The sequence below is a fragment of the Pseudorasbora parva genome, chromosome 20 (assembly GCF_024679245.1).
Source record: "Pseudorasbora parva isolate DD20220531a chromosome 20, ASM2467924v1, whole genome shotgun sequence".
NCBI lineage: Eukaryota > Metazoa > Chordata > Actinopteri > Cypriniformes > Gobionidae > Pseudorasbora > Pseudorasbora parva.
This window is the reverse complement of record NC_090191.1, coordinates 33115715-33138478: the sequence shown is the minus strand read 5'-3', so window position 1 is coordinate 33138478 and position 22764 is coordinate 33115715. Positions and strand designations below refer to the sequence as shown.

Here is a 22764-nt window from a genome sequence, read left to right as displayed (position 1 = left end):
ACAGCAATAGGAGCATTTGAACCCATGTCTCCAGCACAAACTTAGCATCAGAGAACGTGTGTTTAGCCACTTGTCCCACTGTGACTTTCACATTGAGGACTGGGGTTTTGCCCACTTTGTCTTATATTATATCAACAATTTAATGTTAGCTAAAGTGGGATTTGAACCCATGTCTCCAGTGCAGCATCAACATCAGAGAACATGTCTAGCCACTTGCACCACTGTGGCTTTTACGCTGACACGTGGTGCTTTGGCCACTTTGTTTGAGAAAATGGCAACAATTAAACATAAGCAATAGTGGGATTTGAACACCTCTCCAGCACAACCTCAGCATGAGAGAATGTGTGTTTAGCCACTTACCCCACTGTGGCTTTCACGTTGAGAGCTGGTGTTTTGCCCACTTTGTCTTATATTATATCAACAATTTAATGTTAGCTAAAGTGGGATTTGAACCCATGTCTCCAGTGCAGCATCAACATCAGAGAACATGTCTAGCCACTTGCACCACTGTGGCTTTTACGCTGACACGTGGTGCTTTGGCCACTTTGTTTGAGAAAATGGCAACAATTAAACATAAGCAATAGGGGAATTTGAAACCATGTCTCCAGCACAACCTCAGCGTCAAAAGCATCAAAGAACATGTTTAGCCACTTGTGCCTTTCACATTGTGAGCTGGTGTTTTGGCCACTTTGTTTGATATCATGGCAACAATTAAATGTAAGAAATTGTTGTATTTGAACCCATGTCTGCAGTGCAACCTCAGCATGAAAGAACATGTGCTTAGCCACTTGCACCAATGTGGCTTTGTTTCTTTGATGGAATTAAACCCAGACTTTCATGTTCAAAGGCAAATGATTACACTCTGAACCACATAATTTATGGTGAGACAGGTTGTTTTTGGGTCCTGTGTAAATTTGTCTTTTTAAGAAAGGTAAATAATTACTGCATCTCCGGGATTTTAACAGATCTCTGTTGTAGTTTTGTTCTTCAAAGAATGTTGGTGTTTAAACAAGACACATTCGTGTAAAAATTACATGTATTCCAAACACAGAACTGTGTGTGTCATACTTTTTTATATTTATTGGCAGAATTGAAGTTGGACTAGTTAAGTGTCATTAGTGATGGTCAGTGGTCACTCACAGCTACCCACAAAACAAAACAAAACAAAAAACAATTCAGCTAATCAAAGTGCTTATGATTAAATTTGTATTATTTCAGCTAAAACAATTATCCACAGCTTGAGGTTCCAATTGACTTCTTCAATGCTCATCTCAGCTTATCAATTTATGTAGTCAATTACATTTACATATATTCTGATGTTTTATATATATTATGTAGTAATGTCTGTTTATTTTTTAGGCTTATATCAGGATGAGCAAGTGAGACACCCAGTGGTTTGTGCTTGTCATGATATTTTACAGGGGTAGATGCTGACAACTGATCATTCTTAAATAAATTGAACATTGTCCCAATTAAGATGCAATGGCAATTTATTAAGTCATAGTGATACCATTGTCAACTAAAATAAGGATTCTAAATAATATAAACAACCATTAACACAACTTTGAGATGTATGATTTTTATTTTATTTTATAGTATATTAGTGAAAAGGTCATGAAAATCAGTTTTGTGAGCTTGTGACTATTTAACTGAAAATTAAAAATTAACCGATTTGTCTAAACATATCACAATGCAAATCATTAAAATTTGACACATTTTAAAACAATAGCAACTTTATTTTCTTATGAACATTTTTTGACAAAAAAAACCCAACAACTTGCATTTGGAAGATATCGCTTCGCTAATTGTGAGATTAATTTCACAGGCTTTACAGGCAGGTTGCAGGTCAAATTCATGCAAGTGGGAGGAGCCAATGAATGTGCCGCTGTGACAGGTCAGCAAATTTCCCAGGATTCAATAACATGCATCTTTTCAGGATAATAATTGCTTCTAGACATAAAACCTTACAAATCCATTGACTACTAATATGAATGGGCCACATATTTATTAAACATACAGTAAAAATGTGTTCCTGGGTTACAAATTGCAGTTTTGTTGTTCAGTACATGTCCAGATCAATGCCAGTATTTGGCGAGTAGAGGCACGGCCGAGTCCGTAGAAACACTTTGTAGAGCACTGGAATGTGTGCAGCACTAAAAGTGTGAACAAAGCTTTCAGTTGGAACAATACATGTCTTCAAAGGTCATAAAATCACACTCTGGAAAAGTTCCCTAGACCTTAATGTGTTTGTGCACCATTTTTCAATCCTGTAAAGTTACCACCCCCTTTGAAAGCATTCAGAAGACTTGAACCAGGATACAGGAATCTACACAACCTCAGCTAAAACTGAACAACTCAATATTCTATGAAATAAACAAGATTGTATGCGTGAATTACATAAATGGCAGATATCTGAGGGAGTTGTCTGAAATAGAAAGACTTCGTTGCTTTACAAATCCAGGCATATAATAGACTTTAAGGGTTTCTCCAGAGTGGAAAGAGGTCACTGGGAAGGTGTACATGGTCCACAGGCTGGGAGTAAAACGACGGGTCAGCGTGTCGGCCAACCTTAAGCGCAGGTTGCAGCTCGAGCACACAATGTGGTTTGGGCAGCAGGACTGCAAGGGTGGCCGCTTGGGTTGGTTTAAGGAAGAAGGGGAGGTTGAAGGCGTTGGCAAAAGTCTGTTGACAGCATTTCGGCTGCCGAGGCGGTCCAGGGATCTTCTCAGCTCTTGCTGTGCACATTGCGCCCCGGCCAGCTCCCGCTGATACTGCACGTCCAGTGCACGCAGGGTCCGCTCTAGCTGCATTCTCTGACGACGCTGTGCATTAGATAGGGAGAGCTCTGAGATTGACATAAAATAACCAAAACAAGAAAACATGCATTATGTCCAACACAACTCACTTTTCAGAAATGTATACTATATATATATATATATATATATATATATATATATACACATATACCTATACATATATATATATATATATATATATATATATATATATATACACACATACACACATACACACACATATGGAAGAGTATACTAATGGATTAATGAATGCATTATCATTTTATTTATATTTGTACCTCGCTCAGCGTGTCTTTTTATTGCTGACAGAGACATAAACCTGGACATCCCACACTCATCTGAAAGAGATGGGAGATGAGCAGGATCCAAAAAGTTGAGAACTCACATCATGTTATACTTTCCTTATAAATTGAGCAGTGTTGCACTACATTCAGTTTTTGAGAATATTTGCATATATATTTATATATGAAATATATTGATTTGCTAAGGTTCATCATACATGCACCATGAATACATCACACTAAATAATATAAATAAATCTTGTATTTACTTACCAATGGTTGTTGCAGCAAGCATTTAGTGTCCAAATAGCTTCAAAATAGAAACTTTTTTTAAATCTAAGAATGAAAAAAGGCTTCCGAAAAGACTGGCGTTACTTAATGTAGGTAGGTTGCCTAACGTATGTTCTCCTTTTTTCTAAGTAGCTCTTCTTAAGGAATGAAACAGGTTTTGGAGGGGCCAAGTAAGAAAAGAGTGGGCAGAACTAGCGAGAGAAAGGCAACTCCTCAAACTTTCCAAAAGCTATTTTACAGAAAACATTTTTTTTTAAATCAGAAAACACTTTGTAAGCCATTTAAGCTAGTTTATGGATGAATAGTGTCAAGATCAGTGTTAACTGCGACCACTTCTCATTGAATTTCGAATTAAAAGAAAACAAACGCACAAAAGCATTACAGTTTTCATGCACTTCTTTAATATATCAGTTTTTCATATTCACAACAAATACATTAAGCTCTTTCCTTTTATATAATACAGTCTTAAATATTTTTACACAGAAATATTTTCTCAGAATTTCTTCTATCAAAATGTCTTTTCTTAACCTTTATTTCTTATGTTGAAACATTTGAAGTCATTTCATTGTTTTTTATCTCCATGCCTCCTAGCAAACGGACAGTACTTCCTTTGTACAGCTATTTACAGATGAAAAGAGTCTCCCAAACATATGTATGATAGTTCTCACTTGAATGAACTTGCACTGGGGTGGGGGTTTAAAGTGCAGGCAAGGCAACAGAAAGGAATGTGATATGGACGTTTTTTGGTGAAGGCTTTAAAAAGCAAATAAGAATGGGGTTTTGGGGAGTGAAAGAATAATACATACATATATGTATTTGTGTGTATACCTCCCCGAGTTGTAATTAAGTATGTCCCCTAGTATTCCAGTCAAGAAAGATCAGTCCTTCGCAAGTCAGACTTCTTCAGTAACATTCCCATAGAAAATAAATACAGCAATCTTAAAATACACCTCTGCTATCGCCATACGCAACCCATGATAGGTTTTCCAGCTTAATCTGAAAACAAGTCCATTCCCGTCTTGTCAGAAACTATACATGTGAAAAAAAAGTGACCAACGTCACAACCAACAGGATCCATGGAGCTCCTCTCTCCTTAATGGCAAGTTTAAGTGGTGGAACCAATTCACAGAGCATCGTCCTTATAAAAATAAAAAGAGACTCAAAATAAATTAATCAATCCATCTCAACAGAAGCAAGAAGGTGGAGCGCGTGTCCTCGCTTTTGTAACAGCACGAGTGGTGAACCAAGCGCAGAGCCTCAGTTATATGTGCAACATCAAGCATTTTGTGGAGCCGAAAGCAAAAATGTGTCATTTCGTAAAACAAAAAACAAATAAAAAGGAGGGTGGAGCCACTTTTTTTTCAATACGAAGAGGCCGAAATAATGGAAAGCATTCCTACGAGGCCACTTCCACCGTCCACAGTGTCTAGGCGAACTTCAGGGCTACACAGTGCTAGTGTCACTACAGCCCAAAGCTAAACTAGAGGGTTGACGCAGAAGTCTTTGGACCAACGTGAAACGAAGAGCCGCCGTTTAGTCGCACTTTGCGAGCAGGAACCCAGTTTGAATCATAGGGTGAATCGATTTGGTCGAAGATCCAGATAACCGTTCTCTGGCAATGGCAAAGGTGGACACAGATGGTGTTAGGAGGTTGGATTAAGCTTTGGTTTTTAGTGTCCTATGGCCATGCCTGCTTTTAAAATCGGTTTTCATTCATTTTGCAATCTGATAACCATGCTTTAACCTCTTCATATGACAAAATATATTAAGTCTTTAAAAAGGCAAAATTGCTTATCTGCATCAGTCATTTATACAAAGTGCACAGACAAACTTTGTAATGTCCATTTCAGCAAATCACAGAATGAGTGAGATAAAATGTACGTGTGTGTGTGTGTGTGAGTGTATATATATACAGACACACGCGCACGCACATCTCTTCAAGAGTTTGAGACAACACTGAACAAAAAGTCATCAAATTAAAGCAATATAAATTAATGTAACTTTGCAGGCCTGCCTGTCTATAACACAAGAAAAAAATATATGAAAACAACTAAAAACAAAGTTATGACCCGTGAACAAAAAATTTGGAATGAATCCAGCGGTGCAAGGTCCAAAGAGTCACATGACTTGTAGATTAAAAAAAACAAACATCAGTTAACCATTATGGCCTCAAAGGAATGGCTTCTAATATAACAAACAGTTAAGCATAAATTTGTAGTGAAAAGTACAGAAATACATCTGAAATATGCCCACATCTGAACTCCATAGCAAGGCTTCATGTTTGCTTTATACAGTGGGTTTTTTTCTACAAGAAACTTTAAATATGACCTTTGACTTATTCAGAACATGACTTCAGCTACTATAAGGCTGCGAAACAAAATAAAACGGAATAATCACATTCTCTAGAAGCGCAGAAAACGCTTTGATTTTGCCCACGTCGGAAATGTCTGATGGAATTTGTGCCATTCCAAAAAGTCTAAAAACATTTACCCAGGCTTCTTTGCGTGGGGCATCCATGGGGATGTGAAATGTAAAATTAAAGATACTAGAGTATGCCTTGACAAAAAATAAAAAGCAAAGAACCCACGGAATATTTTAGAATATATTTATAAAAAAAAGAGGTCTTTTCAATGGTTGCTTCATTTACCGCCGCTCACAAACTGCCTGTATAAAAGAAACATCTGGGTCTGTTTATCTACAACGTATGACCCTGGAGAAAAGAAAAATAAATTGTATTATTAGCAACTCCAGCCACAGGCAACGCTATGTAACAAACTCGTTGCAAGAGAAAGAAACGTTTCTAAATATCATTCAAGTTATCTTCTGACATCCAGCACCTCCACAACTGCGACTTGACGTCCTTGCTCTTGCCAATTTTTTCCATGATTCCATGCCACTGATCCAAATTTGGACCCTGTTTTCTGATTGGCCAATGCTTTCTTCCCCTCCAGGGGTGGAGTGAAGGCGGGGCTTGTGCTCCAATATAATTCATCCCAACCCCATTGATCCTTGTTGGGAATAGTTTTCATCCCCCTTCACAATGCCTTTTTTTACCCAGCGAACAGGCATGGTTTCTCATGTCGGTCGTTTTGTTGTTGTTGTAGGCTGCATTATTGAGTTGTCCTATGTGACGTTTATGACATTTTTGTAAATTCAGCAATGACGCCCTGCGGAGATCATTTTATTTTAAAGCAATTCCATTGAGGCCGTAGCTCTTCAGGTAAAGAGGAAGAAAAACAGCACATTCTTTGAAAACTAGTCCTTTTCTGTGTTATGGATGAACCCACCGTAGGAACACAAGACGTCGTAAAAACTGACAAGGGATGGAGTTTTAGGATTTGCAGCACTATTTAAACGCTGAGAATTCACCTAAAGTGGGACACAAATGACCGATTTGTATCAGTTTTCATACTAGTTAAAGCAATGAAAGTCAAAATGACACACAACAATGCCTGTCTATTTGTACTTGCCATAGCCACCAGCCTGAATGGGTGTCTTGGGGGAAGCGCAGGCGTACAGGCTGAAGTCCTCTGTCTGGAAGCCAGCGCGGTTAAGGGACGGTTCAGAAGCGCTGCGGTGGATCTTGGGCAGAGAGCGTGCCAATAACTCAATAGAGGCCAGGATCTGCCATAAATAGATGATTTATAACAAAACAATACATCAAAGTACTGGCCAAAAGTTTGGAAACTATTTTTAATGTTTTTGAAAGAAGACTATTATGCTCATCAAGCCTGCATTTATTTGATAAAAAACCAACTAATATTCTAAAATATTATTACAATTTAAAATAATGACTTTCTATTTTAACATACTATAAAATTTCTGTGATGCAAAGCTTATCAGCCATTACTCCAGTCTTGCATGCTCTTTCAGAAATCATTCTAATATGCAAATTTATTATCAATTTTGAACAGCTGTTTTTTTTAATCTTTTTATTCATCTTTGAATCCTAACAAAATGCATCACAGGTTCCAAAAAATATTAAGCAGCAAATCCGTTTCCAAAATGGATAATAAATCAGCATATTAGAATGATTTCTGAAAGATTATGCAAGACTGGAGCAATGGCTGATGAAACTTTAGATCCATCCATCATCCATTAGAAAATTCAAGAACATTTCAAATAATGTATTTCAAATTCAAAGCTGCATTCTGTTAATGACACTCTGATGCCATCTTGTGGCAACATAATTCGACACTCCCTTGACAGATGGCAGGGAAATTGTAGAAAGCAGAAGTCAGACAGTTGTTCACAACATTACCTGAGGGAAAAGAGGTCTCTCCTCCCGCTTTTTCTTTAAACAATCTGCCATAAGTCTCTTCATGGCCTTTGGGCAATTACTGCGAACTTTGCTCAGGTCAGGGGAAAGGTAACCCCGGCCAACCATAAAGATAATCTGGATAGGAGAGATATACTTGTTAAATTTTCCAGTATTAAAATATTGGCATATATCCTTCAGAGTCTCGATTTATGTCATATACATCCCACTACATTACAAATACAGTACATCATTATTACAAATTGATGGCAAGGCACAAGTATTACTCAAGCAGCAACCTCCCGTGATCTCTCTTGAAGCCAATACGGAAGTGATGTAAACTGCAATTCCTCGACTGGCCACTAGGGACAGGCTCCAGAAGGGAGCAGAATCCCATTGAGCTCCATGTTAAAATTCCCAACTTTACAGCAGAAAAAAACATGTTTACAGCCTGGTACAAATTGTGGATTTGGTCTATTTGGCTAATTTTGACCTTCATGACAACTGTGAGGGGGTGAAATTTTCTATAACTCATTCGTTTACATTATATAAAGCCTTAAAGTTCTGCATAATTAAGGCCGTGGTTACTTTGAGTGGCAGGTGGATAGCTGTTTTTCCGCCGTCTATAGTCATTGCATCACCTAAGCTCCGCCCACATCCCACCTCTTTGCCCAGTTTCTGTTATCCGGGAGTGACATGCGGCAACGGCCAGCTCGTCTCTACTTAACGCTTCAGAACGGCTTATCAGAATCCTATGAGTGACGTCACGGACATTACGTCCATATTTTTTTTTTTTTTTTACAGTCTATGGTATTACTTGTGACTATGTAATTAATCCAATTTAGACAAAATTTGGGCAAAAAAGTCTCACTGGTTATCTGAACTGCTAAAGGGATAGTTCACCTGGTCTCTGTTGTTGATGTTGGAATAAGGCAGAGCCCCTGACATGAGCTCATAGAGCACAATGCCGAACGCGTAGACATCTGACTGGAAACTGTAAGGGTTTTTATCCTGCAGTCTGATAACTTCTGGAGCCTGGAGAAGACCAATGTGTCAGTCCAGATGCAAATGTCAGTGCAAAAGAAATACTCACAGCTAGTACAAATGCTTTCACTCACCATCCACAAGATAGAGCCAGAAAGCTGCTCAAACTGGTGTGAGCCACTCCAACGGGACTTCACTGTAGCCAGACCGAAATCACCGATCTTTACCGTTAGATCCTCATGCAAAAAAATATCTAGGGAGGCGGAGTTAAGGCTAAAATAGATGTGCATGTACGTGCAAATAGGTAAGTTAAATTTACAGTGATGTCCAAGTCTATCAATAAAGACATTTTATGTTTTTAGCAACAAATCAGTCCAAAAGATACTGTTACTCTTCAGATCTCTATGGATGATTGACTTGGCGTGCAGATAGCTGTGAATAAAAATTATTTGAAAGCGTTAAATTGTTTAGTGTCATAATGGCAGTAGGTTTCACGCTTTCTATTGAAGCCAGAAGACTCACTCCATGCCCTGGGCTGTCTGGCGGGCAATGTCAATCAGCTTGATCATCTCAAACTTGGTCTCAATGATGTGCAGGTGATGGTAGAGACTTGAGCCTTCACACCACTGTGTAACTATAGCCAGCTGGGGTTTGGTGGTGTAGCCCATGAAGAGCAGGATATTCACATGGCGGGTTTTCCTGTGGGAGATAAAGAATTTTTAATAAGCTTTGGTAGAACAATGTTTTAGTGGCTGTAAGGGCTGTCAAAAGTATAAGCATTATAGCATAACTTTCAACACACTCAAATGTATCTATGATAAAACAGCGCTGCGTTACCCCACATACACATGACTGGAAGAAGCAGAAAAGCTATGCCTTTGTTTTGAATAAATGTAAATTACAGAAAATGACATATTGTGGCTTTAAATAAATAAATACAAATTTATAAAATATATTTTTTATTTATTTAATGGAATTCATAACAACAACAAAAAACCTATATCAATTTGAACAGAGACAGTCCCTGTTTTTAAATCATGAGCAATTGTAGGCCTCATCTTACCTTAGGACACCCACTTCATTTTTAAAGGCCTGTAGCTGCTGTGGAGTGGGGGCTGTGACATTCAACATCTTTACCGCCACGTCACCTGTGAGGAAGACACATTTAGCCTTTTCGGTACATTCCTTGTTAATCTAAAGTCCAAAGGCCATTAACACTCTCACAGGACCTACCGTGCCACTTCCCCTTGTAAACTGTTCCAAAGGAGCCAGATCCTATCCGCTGGCCCAGGGTGATCTGACCTTCTGGGATCTCCCAATCATCGCTCGAGTCCCGTCGACCCAGAGTTTTCTACACAGCAAAATATTAGACAAATAGATTAAAAATGGCCTTTTGAGCTGGAATAAATGCGTCAAGTGAGCACAAAAAAAAATCTCTACCATTTTATTGCGGTCCTCAGATGAAGACGATGGCTTCCGCTCCCTCGGTTGGCACGGCGATTTCGCCACCTTCACATTGGGCAGGGAACCGGGCAGGGAGGCAGGAGGTGTGGCCGACAGGCCTGCTGTGGAGCCTGGCATTGCGAGAATTTGAGAAACAACAAAGTTACTTCAACAGGAAATGTGGAATCCAGAAACAGAATAAGTGGGGAAGGAGACAGGTGGAAAGGAATAAAATCTTGTCTAGAGTCACATGGGGGAGAGAAAGAGAGGAAAGGGGCACATCACAGCCCATGCAGTTTGACACAGGGGGCTGTGAGCGATGTATGACTCAAATATAAGTATGCTATAAACACCCTGAACCACAATCTAAAAGTATCCCAAAAATATCTCAGATATGTACGAAAAAAAATTGCAAGTAGGGAAGCACTGATATTAAAATTCTGGCAAATACCAGTGTTGTTATTATTAACTAAATCTAGTAAAAAATATATATTTTTAATTTAAATTAAAAAAAGAAATCTATCTATCCATCTATCTATCTTTTCGTTTTATTTTCTAATAAATAAAATAAATATTAGATGAAATTATAATCAACTTAATTTAAATTGTTGCCTTGGCAACTAAGTAAATAAGTTGAAGTACTAAATATGGTAAAACTGATAATAATTAATTGAAACATTTAAATGCTAACAAAAATGACTAAAGCAAATAAAATTAATAAACTTAATAAAATGTAAACGAAAAAACGTATGAAAAATTAACATTATATATAAAAAATTCCAAATATTAATAAATACTAGAAAAGATAATATGAAAATAATTCTAAATTAACAGTGACCAATACAATAAGCTAATAATTGTTTTTAAGTTATGGTCAATAACTAATAAATCTAAGTGAAAATACTAAATAAAATAAATGTTTAAAAAAAGAATAATAATATACAGCATGAAATGAGATTTGCTGAAGATTATATTTAATGTTGTAATTAAATATTTTTTTAGTTTCAGAGATTATCTGAAAGTGAGGTTTAGATAATGGCAAAGGCGGTCAACATTTAACAAGAAGGAAATATGTATGCATACTTAAATATACAATACTGACCATTATATATATATTTTTAAGTACAGAAAATGTCTAAATGTGATATGTGTGCCATTTTTGCCTTACTAATTAAGTTTGTAGTGTCGAGTTGAGGAAAAGTGAGTGGAGCACTTCAAATGTCAGTTAGAGCGTGCGTGTCAAAAGTGGCAGAGAAAGTATTAATAAATGAGGAGGAGTGAAATACATCAACAAAACACACAAGTGGAAGAGACAGACAGACAGACAAGCAAAGGACGAGACAAGGTGTGGGACAGCCACGCACAAAGGCCTATCTACCTCTGAACACTGGCTCAGGCTCAAAATCAAAGACAATGTCATTGGGGTGGGAGGACAGAAGGGGGCTTGAGGTCCGTGTTCGGTTCTTCCTCAAGCAGCGGGCTGGGTGTTGCGAGGGGGCTGCAGGGGGGAGAGAGACAGACACGGGATCACTGGCCCCTGAAGCTCAGGTGCACTTCCTGTCACCCACTACAAAAATCCTGTGTCTACTCTCAGAGCTTGTTCAGAGATGATCATGTGAATTACAGAGCCAGTTTTTATTTATTCCTGTATACAGTCTGTCCTTAACGGGATAGTTTACTCAGAAATGATAATGATGTTATCATTTATTCGCCTTATGTCATTCCAAATGTCTTTGATTTTCTTTTACGCTTTTAAACTTACATTTGTTTGATGGATGAACATTCTTCTAAACATCTTTTATGCTCCACAGAAAAAAGAAAGTCGCACAGGTTTGGAACAACATGAAGGTAAGTAAATGGTGACATGAAGTTTACTTATAACATCCTGGGACATGAAAGGACAGGGGGGAGTTTTTGACAACACCGATTAAGAATTAGTAGTTTACAGCAGGCCGCTATTGATAAAGAAAAGGGCAGAAGTAATTCACAAAGCCGGCAGTGGACAGAAAGGCCTGTTTGTCGGCTCTACTAGCAGGCAGGGTGAAATGGATCAGGTATCCCAAACTTCTAAGGCCAATGACACAGAGAGAGCACAAAGACATGGGATGACAGAAAGCCATTTGAATTCAGTGTCTTAGTGTATGTTTTCTGTCTCAGACAGCCCTTACCTCCATCTGACCTCGGTAAGCCATGATCACGGATCAAATCCTGTACAGGAATAACACATTAGCAGGGACTGGGGAGTCTGGGGAAATTGTAACTTTTTTACACTTGGCGGTATAAGAAACATTTATATTAATAACACTTGGATTAAACTTAACTATGATTAAAAAATTCCCATTATGGAGGTGATGCAGTGGTTTAGGGCAACTGTAACATTTAATATTAATACATTTATTAAAAATAATATTAATTTAAAGAAATAATACTGATATAGTGCATCTAAAATAAAAGCACACTTCAAATATTATGTTAATATTTAGTTATACTACTAAATAATTCACCTTTATATGATAATTTCTTATTTATTAATTTTTTAGATTCAGGAAGTGAGAATCTCTTTGGCGAAAATATATTTATCAGCTGTTCAATTGCCGCTCACATCAATGTTGACCGGCTCGATGGTGTTGATATGGACGTTAGGGGCCGAGGAGGAACGATCCCGCTGTCCAAACTGGTTGCGGTGGTCCTCCTCTCCAGGTCTGAAGGACTGTGGGATAGGGATGGATTTGGACGGGGACACAGTAGGATGGCACAGAGACCTGTAGATGAAAGACAGGAGAGCATAATGATATTTTACATAGTGCAAGATTATGAAAGAATTATTATTTTGGTGTGAACTAACCCTTTAACTACACTGTTCTGCAAACTTGCAATTTAAATATTAAAAATATTACATAAAAATATATATGTATAAATATATACACTACCTATTAAAAATACTACATTAAAAATATATACACTACCATATAGAAGTTTCGGGGCCAGTTTTTTAATTTTTTTTAATAAGATTAATAAAATAAATTATTTTATTTTTTTAACTTTCTATTCCTATAAAAATCCTAAAAAATGTGTTTCCACAAAAATATTAATTAGCACAACTGTTTCAATATTGATAATATAAGTTTCTTGAGCAACATAGCATATCAAAATTTCAAATGGCATATCAAATTTTAAAGCATCATGTGATTGAAGACGACGTGTGTAGTTTGATATATGTTCAATGTAGTGCAGATGTGGACTAAATTCTTACCCAGTGGACTCGGATGGAGGGAGGGATGGGCACATCTCTGAAATGGGTGTCGTGCCCTCTGATGACGCCTCCTCCTGGGTAATGGGGTGGTGCACTAGAAATTTTGATGCCAGCAGTAAACTGAACAAAAACATGAAGAAGAAGAAGAGCAGAAAAAACTGTTTTAATATTTAATTTAAATATTATTTACATGCTTTGTTTCACTGTGCAGTATGTGTGGAGCAAATTTCACCCTTTATTGGATAATGCAGAAGTGAAAAAAAATCCCATGAGCACTCACTCCAGCTGATCGTAGTTGACACACATGAGCGGGACCTCCGTGCTGCAGCGCTGGTGGAACTTGTAGCCGCACGTCTGGCAGCGGAAGCCCTGAAACAGCAGCTTCCGGCAAAAGTCACAGAAGGCCAGCGTGAAGAAGGTCTTTCGCACCTGTTTAGTGACCGAAATAACCCTCAGTTATTGCGAAGAATCTGGATGTTTCCAAAGCACAGTACATTACAGTCAAGGTGAATGATGAGAGAGGTCAACACGTCTTTAAAACACTCTTTAAGAAGAGTCAAATCAAAAAATAGAAATGACCTGTTGGCTGTTGCCTCTCAACTTTTGGCTCTAACTTCCTCTTCGTCATTTCAGATTTATTTTAAAGGGGACCTATTATGCAAAATTTGAACACTGATGTGTGTCCACAGTGTGTGTAAAACAACCAGCCTATGAAAATCCACCCACTTTTTATAATCCCAATAAATTGGAAGCAGTGTCTGAAAATAATTGCTCCAGATTTCCAAGCTCTACCCATGACTGGTGCCAATAGGGTGTCCATTAGCATAAATCCCGCCCTGAGTGACCTGCACATAATCCGCCATGCTTATACCCCCGCTATAGCACCTATTGATATGATGTATTTTTCCACATAAACATTCAAAATTCAGTTTTAGGATGTACCAATGAACATAAGAGTCTCCCTAGCTTTAGACCATGGAAATGTACTGAAAAAAAATTAGGTCTTATGTTTGTGCAAATCATTTTACACCTCAGTTTAACCTAGAGACCTGCACTCCCACGGGAGTACCTATTATAGGTATATATATTTTTATTTAGCTTACATTTCTTTTTTCTTACTGTATTTCTGTGTTCTAAGTTGCTAATTCGTGTTCATCCATTTAATTAAACGCAAATGAAACAAATCATTTGTTTATTTTCCTCTTTTTTTTATTTATATTCAACAAGGGAGCAAGTGAAAAAATAACAGTAGCAGGCAGAATATGCAGTGTATTAAAAAAAAATACTTTACCCGCGGGATTTTGCGGGCGGGAGCGGGACTACACTTGATTATTTTCGGGTGGGAGCGGGCGAAAATAATATATATTTCTGCGGTAGCGGGACGAAAAAATCCGTCCCGCGCAGGTCTCTACTTTAACCCTGGATTTGCACAAAAGTTGATTCTGAAAGATGGGTTGATAACTGCTCGTGCTCTATTAGACTATTATGTAAATTAGAACTATTCATATTAATAATTAGAATTATATTGTAATTTTAAAAAACGATACCCGTTCTATCTCCATGCAGCATATATTCTCTTGCTCTGTAGGCATCCTACTACAGTTCCCACATGAGCACCTGTACAACAATTTATATATGATCATGACTGAACATGCCAACCGATAACTTAAATAGTTAACTCAGAAACAACTACATAAATTCATCTAACCATTCAGAATCGTCATGTCGCATTCTAAAAAATTTAACTTCGTCCTGTCTCTCCATCTGTCCGACTCATAAGGCTGAATACTGCTACCGTTCTGACATTTTGGCTGAATGAGATTCTCCAGTTTTGTTGGCACTGCCCTCTAAAAGGTACACACATAGAAACGCACAAAGTGTGTTGCTCACACCCAAATAGGGGCAAATTGGACATGCTGTAATACATTTTCTGTGAGGTATTTTTGAGCCGAAACTTTACACACATTCTGGGGACACTAGAGACCTATATCTTGTAAAAAGAGGCATAATTGGTCCCCTTTAAGCCACAGCTTGTGGACAGTTTCATCATACTCACAAAATTATGGGTCGTCAGTGGCACATTCTCTAAAACCTCAACATGGAGCTCCTCCCCCGTCAACCAGGAAATGTCTGTGTCCCAGCCGATAGGCTTCTTCTCCCTATGCAGTTAGGACAGACATTAAATGTGAGGTACGGCTGGCAGTGTGACATAACCTTTTTCATTGTTGTTGTTGTTTTTTGCACCAGTGATGGTTAGAACATTTATATTACCCATCCTGAACCCTGTAGACAGCACAGCATTCTGGGATCAGGCCTCGCATCATCAGAGCCTTCTTTAAGGAGTCTCTAAGAGTCATCCCACAACGAGCTGGAACCTGAAACATATACATAAACCACTTAAGTGACTTTCATCGCTGTACAGTGAGACTGTGGTTACGTCTGGGCACGTTTGATCTCTTGGCTTCTACTCATATGGCTGCTTCTCTTTGCTAAACCAACAGAGACAAGCTAAGCAGATAATCAAAATAAAGGGGGTCACCTATATTTGCTAATTTCCCATGGACTCCCACTGCTCTACAATCTGGTTTGAGTGGCAACTCTTTTTAAAGCCATGCCTGAAACCTGACTGTAAAATATTGTCAAAATACCATCACCGTTCATGACAGAACTTCTCAAATTCAACTGTGGGTAAAACATTACAGACATAACACCCCCCACTTTTCAGATCTCTTACCAGACATTCTGTCATAAGGCAAGTGTTATATTAGTATTATTTACATATTATTATGGTATTTATATAGTTCTAAGGACAATTTGATGGTACTTATTTTTTTTTTTTCATCATGGCTATTATTATTGCCTAATGCCCAAACCTTTTACAAATAAAAGTTCAACAGTATTCAACAACAAGCAATATCCAACAACAACTCACCACTGTCCTTTGTTTGTTGGGCAGGAAAACCCTTACGATGGGTTTTTGGGGCGAGCGGGGATTCCCTCGTGTTGCGTCAGTTGGGGTCTGCAGGACAGCCAATGTGTTTGGGGCGATGGGGGCACTCTGGGAACCTGGTCCCTTCACATCCAGCAGGGTAGGTGTCGGCGAGGAGCAGAACTCTGTTCCATTTCCAATGGCCTCCAAAAGCTGCTGTTCCCGTTGCTGTAATGCATCCAGCTTACTAGTGTACTCCTCATATGCCTGTAGCGTGGATGAAACATATCGTTAAGACTTTATGAACCCTTGGTATAAACACTCATGTTTAGAAAGTGTTAGAGGATAAAGATCTGAGATTATGCTTTTGTAGTTATTGCATACACAAGAGGGGTAATTTCACTTCACTTTTCCTCCTTAGAAATAATTTAGTATTTTTTGTAAAAAATTTGAGAAATTAAGAGAATAAATCCCTAGATAGGCAGCTATCCATCCAAGCATTATCTTAACGGTCATGGAGTGACAATGTTCTATGTAGGCAACAACTATCATTTCATAGAAAGAGTTTTCCACTAGCATGTTGCAAAGCTAAAAACACTACTCTAGGAAACATACAAAGGAAATATTATATAAAGTGATTTTTATTTTATTATTTCAATAGATTTCAGTGTATTATAGTGTGGATACTTTAGATGCTGCCTATTTAGGCAGCTCACTTTGGGACAAAGCTCAAAGCCCAAGTTAATTGTAACTAGGCCTGTGCAATATTGAAGAAAAATGCGATATGCTTGTTAAATAATGCGATATTCGATACGCAATTCTATATTGCTATTATTGTGTACATCATTTTTTTTTATATTTAAAAACAGAGAATGACACCATTTATGCGTTTCACATTCTCTGGGAAAAGAAAGCATTGCTACAACTTCTGAAAGTGACCAGCAGTGTTTTATAGCAAACATTTGTCACAAATCTGATTTAAAAAAAATTCAAAAGTTATTGCATTTAATAACTCTTTTTACCGTCAAGCAAGTCACAGAAGTAACAGTCATGTGCCCAGTCGATTTTTTGCTATGCCTGTCGAGCTAAAATGTACACATTTCACAATGTTGAAGTAGCCTATTAAAATCATTCAGATATTGCATGCCGTTGCAATATGTACATTTGCAATATTTCGATAATTTCGATATATTGCACAGCCCTAATTGTAACCATAGATATAATCCAATTGGTATAGTAAAACGCCATTCACATCACACCCATGACAGCAACTCACCTCCAGGTATATAGATGGCGGATTGTGTTCTCCTCCAAACTTATCTAAAAGGGCTTCTAGGTGCTCCTGGGTTAACTTAATCATCTGTTTGATGTTCCATATCTGCAAAGAAAATGAGAGTTAGCAAACCAAATTTTCCCAGCTTGCTTTTTATGAGAAGGTTCCACTGATTGGGCAACTTCTCCACAGAAGTTGACCTCATGACTGTGCTAAATCTAATAAACACAGAATCACTTGCTTGTCTTCACTAAGCTGTAAAAACTGACACCACAGAAAAATTTGCAATATTAATTAAGTCTGAGGTGTGAAGTGAATGAAACATAGAAAGTGAGCTCTAGCAAAGAAACTGCACTGCACAACATGGCAATATCAACAGGCCCGTTCAGTCAAAGAATGATAGCTATATTAACGTCCACATTAACACACAATGTTCATTTATGATAAGCGTGTGCTGCAGTTGTCATTTGCTGCTTTAAATGCTACGGCTTTTAAAGCAGGATCAATTCTGATGTTTTTAACATCAGCTAGAAAAAATTGTTCTGGAAATAATTTGAAGAATATTGTTTCTCTGTGCTATTATTATTATTATAGGACTGTTTTTCTTTTACATTTAGAATGATTTTTAAAACTATATCTTCGTCATTATTATTATCCGCTTCCTATGTTGGCTTGATAAACAACCTGACAAAAAAACACTGGCTCAACCAATGGTATACATTTGGGGGCGGGACTATCCTTGTGTCTAACCAATGGAAGAAGGGGAGCTCTACAGGAAACCCATTTCGCTAACCCTTAAGAAAGACAAGAAAAATCTTTATACACAATCTTCTCACGTTCACAATCCTAATGTTAATTTAAACATCTGAGACTATTTGTCAGGAGATGATAATCTACAATTTTTTGTGTTTTCCCCCACCTATTTTTATGTACATTTTGAGATATTGCAGGGAAAAAAAGCACTGGATGGAAATGGCAAGTCAGCCAGACAATTCTAAAACAAAATCACAAAGAAACGCAAGCGCTCAATTGAAACAGAATTTTTTAAAATCCAATAATAACTAGGAAGGAAACACATTTACTGAATAAATCCTCTAAAAACACATGCGACTTTGCCTGAACAAAGGATGTGATTGGATAACAGGACTAACCAGTGGATCTGTCTAATTGCACAGCATCTCAAATGTTGGTTTGGTCATTCAGATGCGCCTGAGACGATGTTTGTCATAGAAGTGATCAGGAGTAATACCCTTCCAGAACTGTCTTGCATGATGGTGTGTTCCCAAACACTAGGTATTCACCTCAGAATGCAAGATAACAGGATAGTGTTAATTTCATTTCGTCTGTGAAGCGCAAGTAACTTAAGATGCAAAGGGGGAAAAGCCACAGTGGCTTCCTGGATTGCAGATACTGTATCTTCCCAGGATTTTCCCAGGAAGTAACGATTTTGTTCTCTTGAACACATGGGATGGAAACGGTGCCTTTATTCGCAAATGTTTTAGATGATATTCCATCTTTACATAGAAGTTCAATGCAGAGCTTTGGTTGGAATCATAGTTAATGTTGGCAACTGCAATTCAAAATAAAATAAAACAAATTGTTTCACTCTTAATTCATATTATAGCCTATTTTCCAATGGATTGCAAGCCTTCGCACAAGGAAACATCCAAGCAAAGTGTATGTCCAAAAAGCCAATAAACATTTTTCAATTTTTGCCAAGCAATACAAGCAGCATCATAAAATACTCCAATCCAGTTCACTGGAAAATGTCCCAGCCAAGTGAAAAATCTGACAGTGCTACAAAGCTTTACAAGTAAACTTTATTATGATCACCATTTGGAGAAACAATTTTCCAGCAGACAGTCAAGAAACTTGGAATGCCTCAACACCCTCTTGAAATAGCACATTTAAGTGAACCTAACTTGAGTTCTGATTAAATATCCTCCATTCTGAGACTCAAGCTGCCACTTGATTCCTAATCAACGGTGCAGATAAACTGGCTCTACTAGTCAAATTAGTGCAAGAAATAGCTAAAAGCACCTGTGACAAGGGACTTTCTCAGTAGTCTTGCCAGTATAAACGCCTGACATGCAAATGTTACTGACAGTTTCTTAAACAGACATTTGTTACAAGCCTTTCTTTTAAACCAAATCCCATGTGGTAATATACTCCCGTTTTCAACATGATGTAACATAACCAAGACTATTTAAAATAGCTCAACGCATCCACAGCTTCTCTACAAAGGGGCAGGTCACCCAAAAATGACAATTCTATAAGTATTTACTCATCTTCATTTCAAACCTGTAATAATAACACAGAAGCAGAATTTTTGAAGACTGCAGTCAATGAAACTGCCAGATTGTAAAATTCACATTTTTAGGTGAGTGATTCCTTCAGCATTCATGTCAGCAATGTGAAAGCTCGCTGACCACAAATATGTAGCCCAACATTCAAAATTCTAGGTCAGTGTAAAAGTTGGAGAAACTGACACTGCATTATCCATGTTTATGGGGAAGACATATGGTGTAGCCTTTGTGGTTATGGCCCTTAACCATCAATAAAACTGGTAACTAGGATTATGGACTGTTCACTGAAGCGAATTCAGTGCTCAAAACAAAGAGCAAAAATAAAAAGTAAATCTATAGTTACTATAGCAAGAGCAAGACACGTCCCGTGTATAATCTGACCGTATAACCTTGTTACAGCAGCCAGCAGTAAAATTAATCTAATTATCATTAAGCACTCCAATAATGATGACTTACACAAGCTGTTCTTTAATCCAACTAATCTGCCAGCAAAATAGGTAAGCCGTTTCCTGAATAACCACGTTTGTGACCTGTTCCATGACGGTGTAAACTTCTGTCTTTTTTCTTCTTTCCGAATTAAATAGAATTAATGGATGCCCTGCTGGAAAATCCATCTTAAATCGGTAGCAGTGTTTTGAAACATGCTAGATAGTTTCTATAAATCTTTAGAAGACAGACACCAGCTAAAATTAAAAAAAAAAAAAAAACACTTAGTCAAACTGCTTTCGGAACATTCTAGTTGGTTTCTAGCTTGTAGACAGCCAACAAACCAACTACCAGCTGGTAATACCAGCTTACGGTGGTTTATGGAACATTGTAGATGGTCAACTACCTAATAACCAGCATGCTCCTAAATACAACTTAAGATGGATTTTTCCAGCAAAGTGCAGAATGTACCCACGGATACCCCAGTGTGCACATCTAACAGCAAAGGCCCCTTATATCATCATAGGTGATTTGTGCAGACAGGCAGTTGACAGCTTAGACGAAAGCAGCGTAATGCAATACATTTGCACCGGATCAAATAAATTAATATAGAGTTCGCAGGGCTCAATACACGAGCACAATGACATCACTGCAGATTTAAATGTAAATGCATTCGAACGCAGACTCGCGCCAGCTGGTGACACAAAGGAGATAATAAAACAATGCACGCGAGCAGTTAATATATTCCCCGTTGCATCTGTAGTTTCCCATTAATACGACGCAAGGTGAGATACGTAGCATGCATGCATTGCAGCGGGGTCTGGGAGGGGGGCAATGAAACACGAACAGGCCTTCTGATAAACATTGGCTCAGAGAACTGCAATGAGAGAATTATAAATGGCGTCATTCGGAAATGCACTTTGCGAAAATGCATAAGCGCACGATATAAGATTTGGTCGATTTATATAGCGGTGCATCATCTCGCTCCCCTGCAATGCATAGCATCCCCCCACGATCCGTATTACAGCCGGTGTTTCCTGAACATCTCCATCCAGCCCAGCTCCGCTCAACAGCCAAGCTCTCCTTCAACCCTCACTCCCCCATTGTACCTCCTCGGGAATGTCCTGTTGACATTCGGGGATCGCCGCTCCTCCGGGACAGGCGGGTTCGAGCCCCGCGCCCAGCTCGTCCAGTCCCGGGTCCCGCTCCGGATCGCGGTTCATGCTGTCTCCGTTAAAGACGGGCGGTGGGGACTCGGCGCTGCTCAACGCCGCCATTTTAAACCACGAGAAACTGAGTGGAAAATAGAGGAAAGAAACAGAGAACGAGACAGGAGGGGGAGACAGATTCACCAAATGTAAACCCGTGGAGGGGTAAATGGGGATACTGGACGCCGACCAATGCACGAATATTAAAGTCTAATTTCTTTGTGTAAACGAATAAGTCACAATTTTGTTTTTGCCATGTGCATGTGTCATGTTTAGAATTCATTCTACTTTGTGTATCTTATATTAGTTTATCTGGTAGATAAAATACATCATTTAAAGACTATAGTTTTATCTAGAAACTGATTTTAACCAAAAAGCGCATATAAACTTTATGAATGTATAACTCATAAAGACTAAACAGAATGCATCTAGATAATTTGGCCAGATCTGTACAAAATATTGAGAAAACATGTATTTGATACACACTTCTAAGACCTCTAAATATCATCATCATCTAACCTGTTCACAATCTGGTAGCTCATACTTTTTCATTTAAGTCTTTTAATATTATTTTTGTTCATTTTATTATAAAGTAGACACAAGGACTTTAGCAATCATTTTAACTTTGGGTTACTTTATGGTCCATTTATCTTTTTAAAAGAAAATATAATTGTATTTGTCTCTCTCAATCATCATTATGTTTTGCCTGCCACATTTAAAACTGCAATGCTTTGATCATAAAACATGTCTTTATTAAGACATTACTGGGAGATAGAGAGTGACAACTGATATATAGATGCATATTGTAAGTAGTCTGCTATAAATATTTAATTGATTTATCTTACTAGCTGTCAAAATTGTATAAAGAATGGCCATATGAATAACAATTACAGCAAATTGCGTGTTTTTATCCAGTTTAGGCCTCAGACTAAAAAGGTTTTTCTTCTTAAGTGTAAGCTACATAATATCCTGGTTTATAAATGCATGATGCGTTAAATATAGAAAACAGCACGTATGCATATATTTTTTTACCCTTTAGACAAAATATAAAATAAACCAGCCCATTTAAAAAAAATATAATTTTCTGACTTTAATTTTATGTGTCATGCTTTTCAAGGTTAAGAATAGGTACTTTGTCAATATATATATATATATATATATATATATATATATATATATATATATATATATATATATATATATATATATATATATATATATATATGAATTTTATTGGCTGAAAAGCCAGGAGAGTAATTGATCAGTAAAATGGACAAAAGGATGCAAGTCATGATG

General features: G+C 37.7%; 1 protein-coding gene across 2 annotated transcripts; it reads right to left on the bottom strand.

Annotated features, from left to right (window-relative positions):
• Positions 1-3766: 3766 nt before the first annotated feature.
• braf (B-Raf proto-oncogene, serine/threonine kinase) lies at positions 3767-21615 on the bottom strand. 2 transcript variants are annotated; one of them, XM_067428482.1, is made up of 20 exons: positions 21370-21560; positions 17532-17633; positions 16259-16522; positions 15598-15701; positions 15383-15485; positions 13607-13755; positions 13327-13446; positions 12676-12835; positions 12242-12281; positions 11452-11571; positions 10071-10204; positions 9864-9981; positions 9694-9778; positions 9153-9329; positions 9016-9062; positions 8765-8883; positions 8550-8681; positions 7650-7784; positions 6859-7012; positions 3767-6757 (listed from the first exon to the last, which is right to left on the bottom strand). In XM_067428482.1, the coding sequence occupies exons 1-20, from the start codon at positions 21535-21537 to the stop codon at positions 6735-6737; spliced, it is 2454 nt and encodes an 817-aa protein (XP_067284583.1). In that variant the 5' UTR covers positions 21538-21560; the 3' UTR covers positions 3767-6734. The 2 variants fall into 2 exon arrangements, with proteins under 2 accessions (XP_067284583.1, XP_067284582.1); XM_067428481.1 differs by lacking the exon at positions 11452-11571 and having other exon boundaries at positions 21370-21615.
• Between the last annotated feature and the right edge of the window lie 1149 nt (positions 21616-22764).